The following is a 21,175-nucleotide window of genomic DNA, read 5'->3' as shown; positions in this document are numbered from 1 at the left end:
TATTATTAGCTACCATTGTTCTCCATGGCGCTGCTACAGATCTCAGAGGAACTGTAGGGACTTGATGCGTGATCTTCCAAACAGCACAGCAAGTACTTGCACACATCAATAATGGTCAAATTTTTATATTACACAAGAAGAATACGGAGAGCAATGGGAGTTGCTCGTGCCAGATGCATTGAATCTGTGGCTCCATGATTAAAGATACTTATGTAGGAAATGAGCAGTTCTGTAGTCCTGGTTCATAGTTAATTGCCAGGTAAGTGCTTGCAGAGAATCAGCAGAAAATGTATATTTTCTTAATAGCTATTGAATGATAAATCATTATTTTAGCTTTATAAGGAACTAGTTTAGATTTCCACAGCAATCTTACTGATTACTACCACATACTTCACTGAGCAAGGACTTATCCCATACATAAGCTGTCAAGTCAGTATATTAAGTATACAATATGTGTTTCCTGAACGTGACTTAAAAGAATTACTAAATATTTATTGCCTTATTCTGCCTCTTACCAAACAGCAATACTGAAGCCAGGAAGAAAATCCACAGCATCTCCCTTTCTCTCCTTTTTGTTTTTCTCCTCTTCTCGTTTTGCTCTTTCCCTTCTCCAAGTTGTACACTCCATACTGATGAAACGGTGAGAAACAGAAAAATCGGTGGAGGAAATGCACAAAGTACAGGTAAAACCACAGCTTCTTAGACTTAGGGGTAAAATTCCCATAGGCTACAGAAGGCCAGACTTTCCTTAGGCTTTAGAACAATAGGTTAGAAATACCAAGCTACATATGAGGAAAAGGCAACTGTGAGATGTAACAGTCCTAAAGACCTAAAAGATTGTGTCAAGTATGTGAGTACTGGAGGAGGAGTTCACATCACTGGTTTTCCAGCAGTTTTCAGTTTTCTTTCAGTGCACAGAACCCTGTCTAGTGAATTCAAGCCTGTGGATAAACAATTTTTTTTCATTGCTTACTTTCAAGAGGCTGATGAGAAGTCATCCTTCCACGCCCAGAGGCCGTGGACTGTGAACCAGATTTTTAGAGCTTACAGAGAAAAAGAGACTTCTTTAGAAAGCAATCTAATTCAGGAGCTTTAGTCATTAACTTCTGCTGGACTGGTGCCACTCCAAGAAACTCCATGTTCTATTGTCCAGGGTCTATTTTAATGAAGGGAAAAAATAACCCCAAAATAGATCCACTGGTGTCTTTTATTAAGTTATGCAAAATACAGTATTAATTATGACACTGCATGCATTTTAGACAATATAAATGCAAGCCTACAGAAAATGTGACAAAGAAACCCTCAATTACTTTTGAGGTAGTATACAAGGAAAAATAGGAAAGCAGAAACACAGTGGATTAAAAGAACAAAATATTAGTATCACTTTGTGCATACATTAGTCACTCATAAATACATTTTTATGAAATAACTTAAGATACAATTCCGTTCTTGTTAAAAAATATACTTCTTCAAATTCACCATTCCTGTTTGTTTTGATTTCACATGACATTTTATGGTATTTTATCAGGTGGATTTATTTTTTTATCGCCGCCATCATGATTTTACCCTTTTTCTCCAAGAATTTAGGCACAGATGGCCTCATGCACAAAAATAAATAAGAAACCTGCTTGAAGGGAAAAGAATTCTGCTCAAATAGCTTAAGATAGTCTAATAAATACCATTTTGATTATAAAAATATTTCAGGTTTATAAAAGAGGGGAGGGGACGATCTCCCATGTGGAAAGGATGTTAAGTGAAAAGTGCTGTATAACGTTTTTGAAGAGATTTTGTTTTAAACATATAGTACCATTATGAATATATACTTTATAATAATCCTGTTTCTTAGAACCTTATTGTTCACTAGAAGTATCAAATGCTCTTTGCTTCCTTTTGTTTGTTGTCTTATTGCCGTTTTGGAAGATGCCTAGTTCAGAAGGGTTCCATATAATTGTGCTTTTGTAAGGCTGTCCTTCCGACTCAAACCAGTGCTCCCAGTCCGTTGAAACTGCTGCTGTTTGCTGTGAATACCCGAATGGCTTCCTTGATCCATGGAAGACTGGTGGATTTCTGAAGCCTCCACTGAACTCTGATTGAGCGACTCTGCCGAGCTGTTGGGGCTCACATCCACGTATTCTCTTTTCAATACTGGGCTGTTTTCGATGTTTTTGCTACTGCATAACTGGACAGTGATCCTTTCATTTTTTTGGTCTCTTGATTCTTTAGTTTTGTAAGTGGGCAATTTGTCCTGTTTACAGCTAGTGCTGATGTCAATATTCAGACCACCGTCTGTTCTCAGGAAGCAGGAATCCACAAGTCTGCTTTGGCAGATATCATCTCCCTCGGAGCAGCTATCTGCTTTGTAACTAGCATAGATGGGGCTTGTTCGGCTGTCCCCCTTCTTAATAGGGCTGCTATAGTACTGCTCTGAAAAACTGCAGGGCGACAGCCTGCCAGCGTTCCTGTAAGAGTATGCACCAATGTCCTCCACGCTCAACTGCCTCCATCGCCCAGGCAAGTCTTCTTCTGAAAGGTGGGTACTCCTGCACTCGTTCCTCATTTTCTGATTTGCTAACGCCTGCTGTGGTGTTATGGCTGAGAAATGAAAAGGCTCATTTGCATATGGAGGCAGAGTTCTGGTAAAAGTGGGTGAGTTCTCGTTGTCGTCCGCGAGCTCCATGTGCTGCGCAGGTTTGGGCTTGGCAAACCTGGGGCTTCCCTGGTGCTCATAACCTGCAGGGGACTTTCTTTCAAACAGTTCGTCTCGATTGCTCATGTAGATTGCTTGCTGAGAGGCTGTCAGAGTGTTGGCTTGGGCGTTCTCCTTCTCCTCGGAGGTGACGCTGAAGCTGGAATAGGAGCTGGAGGTTGGCAGAGAGGTAATGTACTCTGGGAAGGCTTCATGAGAGAAGCTGGAATGGAATCCATCTTCCTCGACAGTGCTGTCCGTGGAGTTCTGGGACCGCAGGAACCCCACGTCTTTCACTTGCGTGTCCACACTTGGCCTCCTCTCCCTCCTCCTCTCCTCGGGGCAGTAAAGGGCTGTGTCGCTGCAGTAGATATCGGACTTGTACTGTGGCCTTTGTCCGACTTTTCCGGCAGAGTCCTGAAAATTGAGATCCCTTGTAGAAGGGCTTGACAAGTGTGAAGACAAGCTGTTTGGGTCTGGTTTTTCCAGTACTTTGGCAATGACGCAAGTGGGTATGGTGTCTGCGTAAGAAGTGTGGCACAAGGGGACAGAAAGGCTGCACCCGTGTTTTTCCAGATGGATGCTGACTCTTTCCTGAAAGTCAGATGGCAACTATAACATAAAGAGATGGCAAAAGAGAAAGGAGAAAAGGGTACATATCAATACTGGTGTGAGTTGAGTGCTGTTTATGACATGGCATAACTCACTATACATGGTTCTTCTGCTAATGTGAGGGCCACAATCTTTGTACATTTTTGGAATCATATGTAATTGAATGACTTTCATTTATCTACCTGATATTTGGAAATATTCATTTGCTTTCCCTCATGGACAACACTGTGAAACTGAAAAGCTTCCTTCCAAGTTAATTCGGGTTGGATAGGAATGATCACAGAATCATAGAAAAGGCCTCTAAGCTCATTGAGTCCAACCATTAGCCCAGCACTGCCAGGTTTACTTTACTGATGTAAAGTACGTAGTAAACAACAATCTTAAAAAGGCAGGTAGGGAATTAAAACATAGAGCAATACTTCCAGACTGTCTGCCTGGGTGAGATTTGCGGTTGGAGTGTGGGTGTGCGAAGGTTTCTAGGGGGGTGAAGAAAGAGGAGGATGAGATCAGAATTTTCTGTTCTTCTTTTGCCTTTCCTCAAGCTCATCTTGCCTCCAATCCAGTGCCAAATTGGCTCCTGCTCTCTGGCTTCACATTTGATAAACAATGCTGTTTGAAGAGGTGGAAAAGCTGACTTCACTGACACTTAAAGTGGTACTGGCTGCTGTGACAGGAGTGTTCTTGTGCTGGGAAGAAGCAAATCAAACCAGCTTCCTTGCCCCATCAGTTGGACACTGCTTGTCAGATCAACCATCCACATAAGGCTCAACATGTTCTTACATGAATTTATGATTCCCATGACAGAATTAATCAATGTCTGTTATGCATCAGAAATCACATAGTTTTTTTGAGAAAGTCAGGATCAGCTCTGTGGGTGGTTCCACCTGCCATTCTGTCATGTGGACCAGAAGAGATAGAGACCACATTCCTTGATGCAATCCAAAAGTCTGGTAGGTAAGGCCTACTGAAGTATCACTACACATGCTTTCCAGTCAAGTTTTATCTTCCTTGCTCATTTCAGATCTCTATCAATGATCTGACAGCAATATGAGACAGAGAGCTGTGTGATGGTTGTGTCTCAGATTTCTTGCTGGAAATCAGAAAAACTCATGTTTGGAATAAGTTTTGAGTTTGTGATTATGATAGCTCCTTTGATATCTGTGCTGATTTATGCCACTTAGGAATTTATCCCGTGAGTGCTTAGCTGAACTCTGATTTACTCTGCACTTTCTTTTTATAACTAGAAATCAAGTTCCTCTTTACAAAATAAATAGTGGCTAACCTTATGACCTCATTCCCTCCTTAACTTTGTTTCTCTAGAGGAGAAAACCCTACAAATAACTGAAGTTGTCCCCTTTCACTTTACTTTTGGCAAAGGAAATTTACAGTGCCTGCTTCTTGTCCCGATCTCACATTGTATAAGAAATGGAGCTCCTCTTTTAGCTTCACTGGGAAGTTTTCAAAACTGGTTTAATCCTCCAAACTCAGTGTATTCCAAACATGGTATGTAGTGACATAGGGTGTTTTTTCAATGATCAGAACCTTCCAGGATATTTTGGATTAATCATTATGTTGCTAATTAGCTCATATGTCTTCCATTGGAAATAAAGAATATGATATTGCCAGTCTGCTGGCGGACAGCAGTATTAGTCACAGTAAGTACAGATGCAACAGAGATTGAATTAACAGGTTGTAAAATAGGCCTGGTGTAAATTGCCACAGAAATCAAGAAAAGAAATACAGTTAATTTAATGTGAAAATGCTGTATGGGGCAGCTACAGTATCCTGTAGCATGACTGTTTGATCTATTTTATATACATTATTAAGATTATGAAATGTGTTAAGAAGAAGAACATTGTTTTCTGGATATTCCACTGGAAACTAGAATTACTAAAATGATATTGTTGTCACATTACTATATTGTACTACAGTTTAGGTTTCTGGATAACATACAATACTTTATCAGGCAATATTTGCATTTGTAAGGAATTTATTGGCTGTGACAGTGCATTCACACTTGCTAAATTAAAAATAGTTGGACTTATGAGTGGAGATTGCCTATTTAATTGAATGTTTGACAGTCTGGGAAACTGTGGGGAGATCCCACATTTGCGATAGTTCTCTGCAAGTGAACCACTAAGAACTTTTAAGGTCCTAATTACTGCTAACAGATAGGATGCTTTCAGATGTTTGTTAGTAATGTTAATAATGTTAGTGATGATAATTCCTGCTAAGGAAAGTCAGATAATAGGAAAAAATAACCAAGATAATGGTTAATATGGAAGTTCTGTCTCCGTTCCAGAAAATCATTGCCCATTTAACAGAGGAAAGTTGCTCCATCTTTATTTACCAGGGATATTTAGTGCACTGAAGCCATCAACTGACTTAGAAATGGTTTATACATTCCACATTTAATTTTGCCTTATTCTATTGCAGAATTGCAAAAGAGAGACCATTTGGGGGAATGTTGACTTGATGGGACTGATGAAGAAAGGGCTATTCCCTGTGACCTTCACTGAAGCAATATATGTGAGGAAGATGCTTTTGCTTTGTGCAGGGCCTGTATCCCTAAAGACAGTCTTGTTCACTAAGATAATATTTACCTTCCCTTTAAGGAGCCTGTTTCTCAAGCCTAGTTTCCTTGGAAGCAAGGATTATTAATTAAAGTTTACACCTTGGAAATCAATAATTCGGTGCTCTGGTTTCTTTAGAAAAAGGTATTTGTTCTGTCAGTCCATTTTAAAATTCAGGTTTGGAAACTAGCTGGACTGGAAAATAGCTTCAGGAGGAAAATTGATTATATCAGAATCTCTGACGCCTGTAGCTTGTCATTTGCTCTCACCCCACTGCTTCTCCCCAGCATTTTGCATTCTAGAGTTTGCAGCTCTTTGGTTTTTCTAAAACCTTTGTTTTTCAGGCAATCAGTGCAGGCCCATTCTACTGGATAGGAGGGGTTCTGGGGAAGAGAGTGTCTTCAAGTACCATCACTGGCTGTGATTTTGTCAGCACCTCCCTAGGCTGCACAGAACAGTAGCAGGTGCTCAAGCCCTCCTGTGGTTTAAAGGCAGGGTGTGGGGAGATAAAAACTTTAAGGGCAAACAAGTTCTGGGATTGATACATGCAAAATAACCTGTTTCCCATACAATATTTATTTCTTTGAATATTGAAGAAGTTCAGTCACATTACCTCTGAGAGTTTATGTGCCCTGTCGTAATTCTTGCTGCACTGGAGCAACTGAGCAGCTAAATTGCAGTCCTTCCTATAGAGCTCCTAGAAAAAAACCCAAAAAATAGCCTCTTATTTAAAGTTCGCAAAGAGCTTGTGGCTTTCAGCCTTTCTCCCATGAAAAATCTTTTAAAAATTGACTTTGAGCAAATTTGGAGCATACTTTAACTTTTAAATACATTAAGATGTTGTGTTTCTTGCATGATCCAGAGATATTTGCCCCTTTGCTCTGTGAGGGCTGATAAAATTGGTAAGAATAAAATTTTTTGAGAACTGTTACAACAGAACAGCAATCTACATTTCAGAACATGGATACTTACCATTAGGAAGTGGACTTTTTACTGTTAACATGCATGGTACTGTGAAGGCTAAAAGAAACGTGATCTTTTAAACAAAAAAGAAAATTCAAGAACAGACAATTTCTGCTGAGTATTATCAAGATCAGCACTAAAATACTACTGTAGAAAGTGATAAAATAATTTTATGAGACTGTGGGAGAATTCATTACAGAAATATACACTATGTTGTTTTTTTAAGAAGGGAGCCTCTGTCTCCTTATGATATTTTCTTTCTGGTTCCTGACTCCTTTAATATCTTGCAGAATGCAGCTATAGAAATATATTAAATCTCACTGCAAATATTTGATGATCCAGAACAAAATACTTTCACTGGGCAAGAAATTACCATGAGAATTCCACACAGAGAAGGAGAGAATTTAAGAAAGCTGCTTATACAATCTCCTTATTGAATGGCTTCCACAGCATATTTAATGGGAAAATTCAGTACACAGATTTGCCCTTCACCCAATTTAATTTAGCACACATGAATGTGTAACTGTATCCTTCAACCAGTACCTTTGGGTCCCTGAAGGTAAGAGTTGTATGTTGTTTTTCCTTATGCAGTTGCATTAAAAACAGAGTTGGTTTCAGAAGCTGAATTTGTAGGTGGGCAGAGATATACAAAGTATAAAGGTATTATGGGCACTAGGCTGTGTTAATCTGTAAAAATTAGAACATACTTATAGAAAAAAGGTGTTGAATACTGAAATGATTTGGATTTTCTCTGGTCTTAATTTTACAATTTTATTGCCTGCCAATTTTTACTCCTCCATTTATTTTTTAAAAAGCTGATAAAGAAATATTCTATGAAAAGGAAATTCCCTCTGTTTAGAAATACTGTTTTAAGGTATTCTGTAATAACAGATGAAACAAGATGTTCCTGTGAACCCATGAGGGATGAGGATAGTTTTCCTACGATCATTAGTTCATTATATCTTCATATTCAAGGACCTTTAGATGCTCTTGGTTTGTGAATTCTTTCTGTGTCTGTGTGAGCTTTTATACATGCCACTTCTACCTGAAACAAACTGGGGAGACATATTAATTTATGCGGGTCTTAAATTTTATATTAGTACACACTATTTTCATTTCTGTAAGAACCCAATAATTCAATTTGGAAGCAAAGTCTGTTGCGTGTGCGTGTGATTTTGACGTTACATGCACATGAAACCCAAAATATACTGCTGTACAACGTGTAGGTACTGCTAGTCCTATATGGCATTACTAGGCACACAAAAATGGTATCACTCCAAAATCTAGTCCTTTCTTTAAAAGCTGTGTTCCTGTTTCTGTGAAGTGGTTGTCATGGAGAGTACAAAAAGCATTTCTGACACTTTATTTTTAGCAGCTTTAAAAATTACTACAGAAAAATTACATGTGAGTTACATGTGCCACGTGTACTTTGTTCTCAGCGTGCTGGGCCAAGCCATGTGACTGGAGTGACTTTCTCTTCTTTAATGTTTGCCTGAATGGAAACTAGCCATCTCTGTGGCAACTAGAACAATAAGCAGAAATTAATGCCAAAACTGTTTCCAATAATTTAAAACATGTTTTTGCATCAAAAGCATCATTTTACATTTCTGTCAGAAGAATGAGGGGAAATATAATTGAAGGAAGAAAGATTGCCAAGACAAAAACATGTTCTCTCCATGCTGGATTCTTCAGTTTACCACTGTCTCTACTTATTAGGTATAATACTAGTGGTTTGTTTCATAGTTCGTTTCTTTAAAATTTGGACTTTAACCTTTACTTTTATTAGTTTTATTATTACCCTGCGCAGAACTATCCCCAAGAGCCACACTGTGTGCCCGGGAGTGTTGTCCAAATGCTTCTTGAACTCTGTCGGGCTCAGTGCTGTGACCACTGCCCTGGGGAGCCTGTTCCAGTGCCTAACCACCCTCTGGGTGAAAAACCTTTTCCTGATATCCAACCTGACTCAGATTCATGCCATTTCCTTGAGTCCTGCAAGGGCAAAATTTTGTCTGCAAACTCACCTCAAGTCTGAAGAAGTGATACTGTTATTTGAGGCCTCTGGACCATACTGTAATGCTCAGAGTGAAACTATGAAAATTGAAAACACTTCAAATGTGGGTTCAAACCTGACTCCATGAAGAAGTGTAAATTCATGCATACTTACAGGGAGAGTCTGACAATTTTTTCCCACCTCTATTTTAACTTTGAAATATCTCCACTGATTGCAGCTGCGTTAGTCTGGATGTATACCTGTGCTTCTAAAACCTAAATGTAGCCCATTACATTTACCATGCTCCGTTGGTTACAGCTGTTAGAGCTATGTAATATCTGTTCTTTCAACTCAACTTTTGTAAAAGTAAAGGGTCAGATTATGAACTCTGTTTCCATTGGAAAGTTGTTAATTGCATAGGCACAATTCATATCAACAGGCATTTTAATGGGATCAAATGCTCCCTGCTGTGATTTAGAGTTCAGATGAAATATGGGAAGATTGAATATAAGATACTGAAAAAATAAGTGCTAAAAGAAACATGTCTTCTGTAGATGAATTTTTTATTAAGTGTTGAGGGAATGCCACAATAATGAACTAAATGCCTACAATCTTCCTTTCTTTGCTGTCTTTGTAGGTTTGTTCCTGGAAGGATTTAATGAGCTTTGTTGCCAGCTGCAGTACGCATGCCAGTTTTCAACAGTGTTTAATGAGATGCAGAGTGAAAATTGCTAGTTGTTCCCTGTTTTGTTCCACATAGAGATAGATAAATTGTTCCACGTTAATGACTGCTGGGGAAAACCTGCCTCCTCCTCCTCTGTGCAATGATCTGAGTGACCAAGTTGGGTCAATCCTACCTTCTGCTAATAGAGCTCACTTGTGCTGGGCATCCCATTTTGGTGAGCAAAGACCAAAAGATCAGAGGAACTGCAGGAAATGTAGGGCTTCACACTGTGCCTAAAAGCCTTATGAGGAGTCCTCACTCCATACATGTGCCCCTGCAACAGCTCTGAGCATGTACTTGCACCAGTTTGCTGTACTGATGGCAAAATCAATGTGGGAATATTCCCGTTTCTTAGAGTATTTTTTCATCAGTTTCAGGTTACATAAGGAAAAAATGTCAAAAGTCTCACCACAACTTCATAGCATAAGGAGAGTTGAATTACAAGATGATGGGAACAAACAAAGAAATTTTAACTGTTGAGGTGACACGTTACACTACATGAACAATAACAAATTATTCTATAATTTCATGGGAAGTGCAAGACCTAAATTATTTCTAAATATAGTCTCAAGATATATCCATAATTAAATACTTACATTGTCTTCTGACAACTTATCTATTGTCACCTTGGCTTCTATTAAGTGATTATTGAGTGCAATTATTTCATGGCTCAAAGCCCGTTTTTCCTCTTCGTAATGTTGACCCTGTGTAGAAAATGGAATAGTAAGTGTTTTTGATACTGTCAAACTACCGTCAGATAAAGACTCAAAGGTTGATGTCATTCTCCAATCCAGGGGAAAGCACAACGGACTGACATTTCTTTTTTTTTCCCCTTTTTTTTCCCCTTAGGTTTTTTGCTATTTTTACTTAGCAGATGAGGTAAAGTCCTTTGAAAATATGGAGGTCAAATTGGGCTTACATTAGGAGCCTTCACAAAAGGCTGTAGTTAGCCTCTGCAAAAGCATTCAATTGAGCATCAGCTATTCCTTCTTAGTTGCAAAACACAGTTTCTAACCTGGAAGGGACTGCAGGTGCTGGTGACATTTGGTACAAGGATGTTTCACTTATGCTATTATCTCCCATTCTCATAGGAGAGGAAGAACAATATTTGAAAGAAAAACAGTTGCATTTGAGCCAATTTCAATTTAGCTGTTGCCTGTTCTGACTGCTTTAAGAGCCCTGATTAAGGTTGTTCATTTCTCAAGGTGAATGTTTGCCTGATTACAGGGTTAACACTTATTAGCAGAACGCGACCCACAGTGGGATATCAGGAAAACAGTCTGATCCAAACTTCCTTCTGCCCACTAATTTAATCTTGTTACCAGTAGGCTGTAACTCTGTATCATAAATGCAAAGAAATCAGTGGGGAAAAAAAGTGCCGCTGGCCCTTCTCATATTTTGTCCCATTTTCATACTGCAGTGTTTATTGTATGGCCTCATGTATCAAAGATTGTTGTGTAACAATCATTTCTAACCCTGCCTCCAGCTGTATCTTAGTGTTAAAAAGTATGGTAGTTTCTGAATGCTCTGAGACAGAGGCATCTTCCATTTGCTCAGAGCTGTACAAGACCAGGATAACAAGAAGGTTTGAAGATTTTCTGGAGGATCTTCTAGAAAGCTTCACTGTTGTAAGAACAGAAAGTAGGGTAAACCCTAATGTACATCTCTTTTGTTTAATGAACTCAATCCAGTGACAAATTCATGAATCTCAGTGGTGCTGAGCAATCGGACAAGAGGCAAAGGGCAGAAACTGGTACATAGGAAGTTCACCTGAACATGAGGAGGAAATAGTAAAAATCTGCCTGGATACAATCCTGAATAAAGTGCTCCAGGGGACCCTCCTTGAGCGGGGAAGTTGGACTAATTGACCTCCAATGGTCCCTTAGAACCTCAACCATTCTGAGATTCTGTGAATGTCACTCACCATTCTAAAATTGTTAGAGTTAGTTGTGAAGAACTGAAATTTCCCAAATGCCATATTGCCAGGGTCACACAAAAATCTTCTATCAACACATACTCGACATTGTCAGCTAATTGACAGCAATGGGAATTGTGTGTTTTGAAGTCCAAATGAATATCAAGGTTAATTATCCAGCTGCAAAGCATGAGGCTGTATTAAAGAACGGTGATTAAATTGGAAGTGGCAGCTCTCATCCTAAGTTGCTATTTAAAGAAAAACACCTTCTCAAATGGTCTACACAAACCCACGGCTTGCTTTAAACAGTGCAGATACGATTGAAGTGTCTCTGTGAAGGTCTGGACTGGCCTACTTTAATGTCAGTTTTTTTATGGACTGTCTGTTCCCTGCTGTTGCCAGACCTCTGTTCTGACAGTCCAGCTCTGTCTGGAGGCTGGTTCAGGCTTGACACCTCTCCCCTCCTTGTTTCCAGTGATCAGGCACTGCTGCTGGCTGCCTGGGCACTACCTCATGGAAAGCCAAAGAGTAGCTTTGAGAGCTTGCAAGAGGTCCAACCTTACTGATTTTAACAAGACACACGATCTTAGGGGCTGTGTTTCTTAGGCAGGTTAACGTGGTTTTATATGAGACCCTTCACTCGCATCCACTTTACTGTGAACTAAACAACTAGGCACCTTGTAAACCTCCTGGCCATCTGTGCACCTCTAAAAATCTATCTCCTTTGAGAGTATGACTGAAGATTACATTTTGAAAGGTATTTAGCTGTGTAATGAGGTAGACAAGTGACTACATAAGTACCTGTGAAAAATGTGTCCCCTCAATTTTCTCAGTAATTTAATGCTTTTGAAGGATCCATGTCCACAGGGTAAGGATTTAATCTTCCAAATAACCGTTTGTACTGAAGATTTTATCAGCTCTTGTATGACAAGTTGTGAGTGCTAGGACAGCTGATTTGTAGAACCCTGTTGCTCTAAATCTCTCTGATTTCAGTAAATGTTGCTCTTGCTTAGCTAGATTGAACTTGACTTGATCTATTTTACAGTTCAGGAAAGAACATCTGATCAAGAATTTATAGTCTTCAGCAGAGAGAAATTCATAAAAGGGTAGCAGATTCAGGCTTTGGTAGCAGTACTTTCCCCTGCATTGAGTAATGTTGAATCTGGCTAAATTATGCTTTCGTTTTATTTCAGTTATGATAAATTTTGGACTGATGTTTTCCAGACGTTGCATCTGGCCAAGTGTGACTTTAAAAAACATTCTGTATTTGTTGAACTGTAAAATTCGGCTTAGTCCAAATTTATACTATTATAGGTCAGCAGGTGGACACCAAAGTAATAAACATTTTAGCAATGCTGTGGTGGAGGAGGAATGAGAAAGAAAGGCCAGTCCCAGTCTTCTCCACCAGTATATGTTCACATCTTTTTCTTGAAATTAGTGTTTTTGACATGAGCAAAGAGTCTGTTTCACTGTAACAAAAGGAGGTAGCCTAAGGGTGGACAGAACACTAAAAGCCTTTATCATATTGACCACACACTGTGTGTCCATCTTTGAAGGCTCAGGGCTTCAGCCAGATGTTATTGTGGTCCAGTGGTGCCAACAAGAGGACAGACGCTTGATCCTGACACACTTAGGGGAAAATAGTGCTTCTGGAAGAGACAGTATGGCAGTGCTAGATCACTGCATTAAAAGGATTGCTGGTTATGAGGACTGCAACTATGAACCCTCCAGTTGCAGTTGAACAATCATATTTTCAGCATCAGATATAGCTCTCAGAGAGGCATGAAAGGAGCATGAGAATCATAATATCAATGCTATGATTGTGAGTTACAAATAAAAATGCTTATTTTACTTGTAACCACTCTTGGCAGATCCCTCTATTTTTGGTAGCTTATAGATGCTCAGTCCTCCTGCTCTTCCATAAGGCTGATGACCCCTCCTCTCTCATTTTGGCACAGTTTTCTGCTCTGCAGGTGCTAACAACCTATATCTCAAAACTCAGTAGCGAATTAAGTCAATGGTGTTATTGATATGCCAACAGCTTGCAGCTGGGCTGAGGGTTTCTGAAGTCCACTCCAAAATGCCATATCTATAGACTGCATGGGCTGAGCTGCTGGTGGGTCCTTGTTCAGAAATCTTTGTTGAGTCAGCTCAGTGCATCTTGCCCCTGCCTCCTCCCTTGACACAAAGCCAGCAAACAAGAATACAGCTCTGTAGTGTCTGACTAACACAAGAGAACTGCAATCATGTGCCCACGTCTGAGTCAGATCAAATTTGTGCTGCTGGGTGACTACAGCAGTCACAGCACTGATACTGATGTTGGGGGGACCAAGGGCTCAGAGCCCTTTCTCCTAGCCTGGATTTAGTATGGGTGTCAGTACTTCTTTCTCAGATCTAAGGAAGGAATTGAATATCTGCTCTTCACAAAGCAACTGTGTGATAATAATCTCTGTCTAGAACCTTGGTTTTTTTTTTTATAATTTGTATCTATCACAGTGACAACATCCCTCGTATATTTACATGTCCATAAAAATATAAGGTGTCACTTTCAAAAGTGTTTGGTGCCATGTAGTCCCTATATCTGTAATCTGTAATATAAGTGGGGTAAAAAGAATTCTGGGAGGTTGATACAGCACGAAATAATTAATAGATAAGTGTATTTTGAAAAGTAACAAAAGCTGGATGAAAATATCTGCTTTTCTTGCAAGATCTTGTGGATCCACAAAGGTTCCTACTCTAGTCCTTCAGAAGAAATGGAGCAGCCTAGAAGTTGGCTGTCTCTCTGGTAAAGTTGCAGTTCCCTTCATTCCTTTCCAGCACCTGGAGGGTGTCTTTAGTGGGTTAACCCTGGCTGGATGCCAGGTACCCACTAAAGCCACTCTCTCACTCTCCCTCTGCAACTGGACAGAGGAGAGAAAAGAAAACAGCTAAGGATTCATGAGCTGAGATAACACCTGGGAGAGGTCACTTACTGATTACCTTCACAGGCAAAACAGACTCAAAGTGGGGACAGTACTTAAATTTATTACTAACAGGATAAGAGCCAAAGAGTGAGAAATAATCTTAAAAACACCTTCCCCCCACTCCTCCTTCCTTCCATGTTCCCAGTGGTGCAGGGGGACAGGGAATGGGGGTTATGGTCAGTTGTTGTTTCTGCTACTGCTCAGAGAGAGGAGTCCTTCCCCTGCTCCCGTGGGGTCCCTCCCACAGGAGACAGTCCTTGAAGGACCTCTCCAGCGTGAGTCCATCCCTCGGGCAGGAGTTCTTCCCAAACTGCTGTCCCGTGGGTCACTCCTCCATGGGGTGCAGTCCTTCATAAATGAGCTGTACTGATGTGGGTCCCCCACAGGGGCCACAAGTCCTACCCAGGAAAAACCTGCTGCAGTATAGGCTTCCCTCTCCATGGGCTGCAGGTCCCTGGCAGGACCCCGCTCCATCTTGGGCCTCCCACGGAGTCACAGCCTCCTTCATACATCCACCTGCTCCAGCATGGGCTCCTCCATGGGCTGCAGGGGCGTCTCTGCACCCCGATGGTCCTGCATGGGCTGCAGGGGCACAGCTGCTCCCCCATGGTCTGCACCACGGGCCGCAGGGGCCACAGCTCCAGTGCCTGGAGCACCTCCTGCCCCTCCTTCTGCACTGACCTTGGTGTCTGCTTTGTTGTTCCCATGTTCTCACTCTGCTCTTCCCTGGCTGGAATTCTTTCTGCACCACAACCTTCTGTCCTTAAATACGTTATCACAGAGGTGTTACTGTTACTCCTGACTGGCTTGGCCTTGAAGCCTGTCCTGGAGCCGGCTGGCATTGGCTCCACGGGACAGGGGAAGCTTCCAGCAGCTTCTAACAGAAGCCACCCCTGTACCCCCCCACTACCAAAACCCAGCTACAGAAACCCACTACAGTGTTCTACCATAAAGCAGTGTCAACCTATAGTCAAGACTTAGCTGGTTACTGTCATCTCTGCTGTGCTGTGGGAGCTCTGAGATAGACCTTTTGAAATCAGTCTCAAATTTGCAAATGAGAAGGGCGGGTCTGTGGAAATGTCAGCCTTTTCAAACGTGGCAAAGTAAATCTGTTCTTGATATTCCTGTAGGGAACATTTCAATTGGTAGAATTTCAATGCTACAGTGACAATAATGTAATGGTGGTAGTGACTATCAAGGCATTAGTGGCCAGCCCTACTCCTTTGGAAATCTCTCCTATTAATTAATGCCCAAATGACAGACAGAGAGAGAGAGACTTTTTCTGTTACAAATACCACCAAAGAGACACTGCTATCCCATCCTGAATGCCTGGAGAGAGGTTTACAGCAATGTTTTTGGATGAGGAATGGAGGTAGAACTTTTCTCCCTTTTTTCTTTACTACTCTGCTTGTCTAGGAGGAACACAACACTTCCGTAGGAGAAATTCCCCACTTCTTTGGAGCAGTGTAACGCTGTTAACTCAGTACTTTTCTCACAGACCAGCAGTCATGATCGTTTCATTGCACATGCTTTAAGGTAGTATCTGCTAAGCAACTGCAGTGGATTTACTGTTGTTCTGTGGATCGTAGTCAGCAAACAAGTGCTATGGGGATATACTTTCAAAACAAAGTCTGTGTATTTTATAATGGTATTTTATAACCTCATTGAAATCATCTTATGAAGGACAAAACAGAGCAGTTGCAGATGACATAAAATGGGGAGGAGTGGTTAGTACAGCAGAGGGTTGAGCTGTACTCCACAGGGACCTCGAAAGCCGGGAGAAATGGGCTGACAGGAACTTTATGAAGTGCAACAAGAAGTATCAAATCCTGCACTGCAGGAGGAACAACCCCATGCACCCATGTATACTGGGGGCCACCTGTCACACATTGCAGCTTTTCAGAAAAGGATCGGGAGGTGCTGGTGGAAACCAAGTTGAACATGAGCCATCAACGTGTCTCCTTGCTGCAAAGAAGGCCAAAGGTAACCCCGGGCTGCATTAGAAGAAGTGTTGCCAGCAAGTAAATGGAGGTGATCCTTCCTCTCTGCACTGCTGTAGTCATACCTGGAGAACTGTGTCCAGTTCAGAATCCTCAGTACAATATGGACACACTGGAGAGAGAGTCTAAGAAATGGCCAAGAAGATGATTAAGGGTTTGGAGCATCTCTGTTATAAGGAATGACTGAGAGAGCTGGGACTGTTTAGTCTGGAGATGACAAGGCTTGGGTGGGATCTCATGAAATGTGGATGAATATCTGAAGGGAGGTTACAAAGAGGACAGAACCAGGCTCTTTTCAGTGGTGCCCAGTGACAGGAAAAGAAGCAACCGGCACAATATAAGTGGCACAACACATGATACACAAGCAGTGTCATCTGAACATCAGGAAACTCTTTTACTATGACGGTGATTGAGCACTGAAAAAGGTTTCCCAGAGAGGTTGCAGAGCTTCCATCCTTGAAATATTTAAAAACTATCTGGACAGACTCCTGGACAACCTGCTCTAGGTGTTTGAGCAGGAGGTTTGAACTAAATGACATCCAGATGTCCCTTCAAACCTCAATCACTCCATACTTCTGTGAGTTCTGTAAAAATGTATGGCTACCATATCTCACTTGACTGCTGTGATAACTGGGGTTGTTATGATATATGGTAGTTTAAATTTCTGTTATTAGCAAATGCTGGCATTTGCCATATAAGTAAATGCTTCTACTGTTATGCAAAGATGATTTAATATATAATTAATACATCTCTAGGTTATAATAAAATAGAGAACCAGTATGCCTCGAATATGGTATAAGTTCACTTCTCAAGGTGTGTCATGGTCTTATCTGAGCAAGGCACGGTGTTTGAACTGAAGGACCTCTAAGCTTGAGTCTTTAATAGAAATGTATGTGGTGGTAGGTATGTCTAGGCGAGGGGCATATCCAACAATGTCGAGAAAACAAGAATAAGAAATGTTGTGGTGGAAATCAAACTTTTTTTTCTGCTGTAACTCTCAAAGTTAGCAGCTGCTCTATTTACAGTACTTCTCTCTACACCATATGCATAAATTATTTTATCAGTTGGCTCATAAAAAAGCAAAATATGGTTTAGATTTGCAGGTATTACTGGGTATTCTACACAGTACTTCCTGATTTTAAGCATGTTAGTTTTTGCTCTGCAGATCTTCATGGTATTATGGCAGATGACATATTTGTATTTGTGCCTGCTTATGGAGCTTCAGAGCTGTGTGAGTTTATCTGCCAGTTAAGAGCCAAGCTGTGGATATCCCCTACTCACACTCACACCCATGGGCAGAAACTGTCATAAAAACAGTGAACTGGCAAGATGAAAAGAACAAGTAAGAATAATGAAAGACTTTTCACTTAATAATAAAACTGTATCCTTGAATACCAGTTCATGACATAATCCTTGAAGTGTAGGATTTGGTACTGATCATTGCTTGAGAGCACCATCTAATACATATTACATTTTTAGTTTTGCTTCTTTGCATAGCTATTTTATTTTGGTTTAAGTGTAAAATGAGTATCCAAAGGAGCTATTCACTTAAAGACTCACTGAACTCACAAGTTTATTTACGAATGTGCATCTTTACAAGCAAATAGAGGAAAAGAGCCAAATGTTTAGCTAATTTATTAGGTAATTCTTTGTCAAATTACAAACAAAACTGCAGGAATGTGTAGGGGTGTATGCAGAGGCTGTGGCAGCATCCTGATTGCACTTCATAATGTACCACTGTCTCATCTTTGCTTCCCACTGCAGTGATCCCCAGGACACCCATCCTTGTCTCAATACCTCTTCAAAATGCTAATAGAGCCTGGCTTTCAGGAATGCTGCTACATTATGGTAAGGAGCAATGACTAATTCATTATATTTATTCTACAGTATATTAGATATTTATTTAAAGTGATTTTTTGTTACTGAGCTGCCAAGGTTGCAGGCAAGGCTGCATTCTTTAGAGACAAATGTATGGCACTAAGGAATTGAAAATGCTCACTTTTCTGGGCAGGTCAGAGAAAATATGTTATTCATGTGTCTTTTGCCTTAGGCCGAACCTACTGCAAAAATCTATGTCATGTTGGAGTTCTTCCACACAAAGAAGAAAGTGGCAAGAACATTATTCCAATGTGACAAGCCTTTCTTATGATGAACAAATGGGATAAAAGGAAGTGACAGATGTATGACCCTTGAGTTGGTTCAGAAGAGACTATATTGTCTGTCCTTGCCCATAGCTTAATTTTTTTTTATTCTGTAATTCTTCCTAGGAGTTCATAAAAATAATTTAGAAGAATTATGTGGTATAGTGAAAGGGAAGGAACAGAGACTTCAGCTGAGCTACTGGTAAGGAGCAAAATGTTTTGCAAAAAGAAAAAGGTTATCTCAATGGGTAGAAAGGAAGTACCACTGCTGCAGGCCGCACAAAATAGGCTCATCAGCCTTGCAGCTTGAAGCTGTCACTCTAATGACTGATTGCCTGATGCTCAAACTTTTGAGGCACACAGGTTCTTCTGTGGAAATGGAGAGATTACTGGAGACAGGATATTACTTAAATGGACTACTTAGATGGACTAGGAAGAGAAAGTGGCATTAATTTCTCTGAGTGAAAAAGTAAAATGGTCTAGGAAGGAAAATTTGGAATTCTGAACTTTGAAATATTAAATTAATTCATATTAATTGCAGATTAATTTAATATGCAAGTGAATTCTAATTAGAGTCAACTACCTAAGCAAAGATAATTTCCTAACCAAATAAAAAAAGTAAAGGCTAGATTATTTACAGTACTTTACTCTTTAATATTTTGCTCTGCTTTAGGAATTTTGAAATTCACATTTCCTGTCGCCTTTTGACATTTTCTTTTAATAATTAGTTGAGTAGAAGAAAATTTAAATTCCCCTCTCTTTCCCCCTGCAACTAAAATAACTATTCAGCTGAATGCTCTCTTGGGAGCTAAGATACTTCTCTCTCAGAAAAGTTTTCTCTGATGTATCACACTCCTGTGGCAAGGCTGGCTTTTCCTTGCTGGGTTTATCCTTGCACTTGAGAGCATAAAACCTGTTCTTTCAGACCTGCCCCAGCAGGTCTGCTCTTGCCACAGAGCTTGTCACGACGGCAAACCTGCCATTAGGATTATTGTTGCATTATTGTTCCACTGTGGGCTTCTGTCTCCTGACTACCCCAGTTCACATCTTGGGCTCTTCCTCTTGTTGAATTTGATCTTTGTAAAAGTGTCCACGTCCAATGTGTGTATGCCTTTATATTTTTTCTTCTAATCTCTTATATCTGTTTAATATACGTTGAAATGTCAATTGGGATATTGATTGGAAAGATTTGGTAAACTGGCTGAAAAATTGTAAGTATAGTACAGGGGAATAAACATAATGTACTTGTGTCTTTTCTATGTGAATTAGTCTCTCCTTTTTTATTAAAATATATCTCTGCTATTTACTTTGTAAAATCTCATGTTGGGTAAAGGTATTAAAGTTTGATGTTTTCCCCCACCCCAATCAACCCCAGATCCTTGAGAACATTTTGAGAAAATCCATATAAGCTCTTTTCAAGGCAAAGCAGGGGAAATTCATTAAAGTAAAATGCTCTGTTCAAATATCCAGCCCCTCAGACCCTGCTAAATGGTATCTTTTTGGCGGCATCCCAATTCAAACTGCCATAACCAAATATAATGACTACATTAAATAACTAGTGCAGAAAAAGTGTCAAAAAGTGAAGAGTCATTATGCAAATTGCTTGAACAAAGAGAGGATTTTGCTAGTATATTATTTAAGTCTTCTCTATCTCCTAATGCAGTTTGGGGGGGTTGTTGTTTTAGTTCTTTTTTCTATGAATTTAATTGTGGCTCTTTGGAATTGCTGAGAAACCCTGGGGGGAGGGACAGGCAGGAGTGTGCTAGAGAGCTGGAGTGACATTTGCTGCACGGTTGTGGTCACATGAAGCTTTGCTAGAGAGAAAGCCACATTTGATCCTTATAATAGGGCCACTGTTTCTGCTTGTGAGTGTTTGAGGAGTAAACTCTCCTGGTCCAATGGATCACTCAATGTACTGGTTAAGTTTTACTATAAGGGAAGTGCAACACTTCCTTCCCATCTGACTGCTGGGATCAGATCCAAAGAAAATAAAAGACAGACATGTTTTTATGAACAAGCAGATTGGAACCTCACTGCTGTATGTTCCTTGTGTTGTTATTCAGGGTGGTCACTCTAGCTGTTGCCTCCAGAGTTTGTGTAGGTGGGAGAGACTCTACCTTTTGGTGAAGAGAAATGTCACAAACTTTCTTCCATGTCATACAATCAACAGTCTTGAATCAGCACTTCTGTCCTCTATGCCATTTCAGAGCTATGCTGGAAGGTCATTTGCCTCCTTAACTATTCTGTGTTATATTATAACTCCATAATCCTTTTTCAATCCAGTTGTGAATCTGGTTGAAAAGGCCTTTGTTGCCACACAGAAGTTCATGGCCCCATCAGCTGTGCTGGCACAACTTTGTTGTTATCCTGAAAGCCAGGCTGAAGAAAAATAACACTTTAAAATGGGTTCCTTTGTTTGGGGAAGAGATGTTTCAATCTATTTTTGCCATTAAGGATACTGTGCATGGATCCAATACCCTCAGTATTTCTCCATGGCATTCAGAGATCTGGGTCACAGTCTAAATATTTTCCACTGCCACCTCAAGATTCAGTTTTCTTTCACCCTGGAGCCTTGCAAAAATTTGAACACTGTGATTTCTTGATTCCA

General features: G+C 40.3%; 1 protein-coding gene across 5 annotated transcripts in view; it reads right to left on the bottom strand.

Annotated features, from left to right (window-relative positions):
- Nucleotides 1–1,189: 1,189 nt before the first annotated feature.
- The window catches only part of BEGAIN (brain enriched guanylate kinase associated), a 161,392-nt gene continuing 141,406 nt past the window's right edge, over nucleotides 1,190–21,175 (bottom strand). For all 5 annotated transcript variants that reach the window (XM_039381100.1, XM_039381101.1, XM_027730832.2 and 2 more), the window contains 3 exons: nucleotides 10,145–10,252; nucleotides 6,485–6,568; nucleotides 1,190–3,298 (listed from right to left, as the gene is read on the bottom strand). In XM_039381100.1, the coding sequence (XP_039237034.1) occupies nucleotides 1,925–3,298; nucleotides 6,485–6,568; nucleotides 10,145–10,252 (1,566 nt within the window). In that variant the 3' untranslated portion in view covers nucleotides 1,190–1,924. The remainder of the gene's footprint in view (nucleotides 3,299–6,484; nucleotides 6,569–10,144; nucleotides 10,253–21,175) is intronic.

The sequence above is a fragment of the Pipra filicauda genome, unplaced genomic scaffold (assembly GCF_003945595.2).
Source record: "Pipra filicauda isolate LSUMZ 115617 unplaced genomic scaffold, ASM394559v2 scaffold212_size3012638_pilon, whole genome shotgun sequence".
NCBI classification, from domain to species: Eukaryota; Metazoa; Chordata; class Aves; order Passeriformes; family Pipridae; genus Pipra; species Pipra filicauda.
The sequence above is the reverse complement of the archived record's forward strand: the minus strand, read 5'-3'. Positions and strand labels throughout refer to the sequence as shown.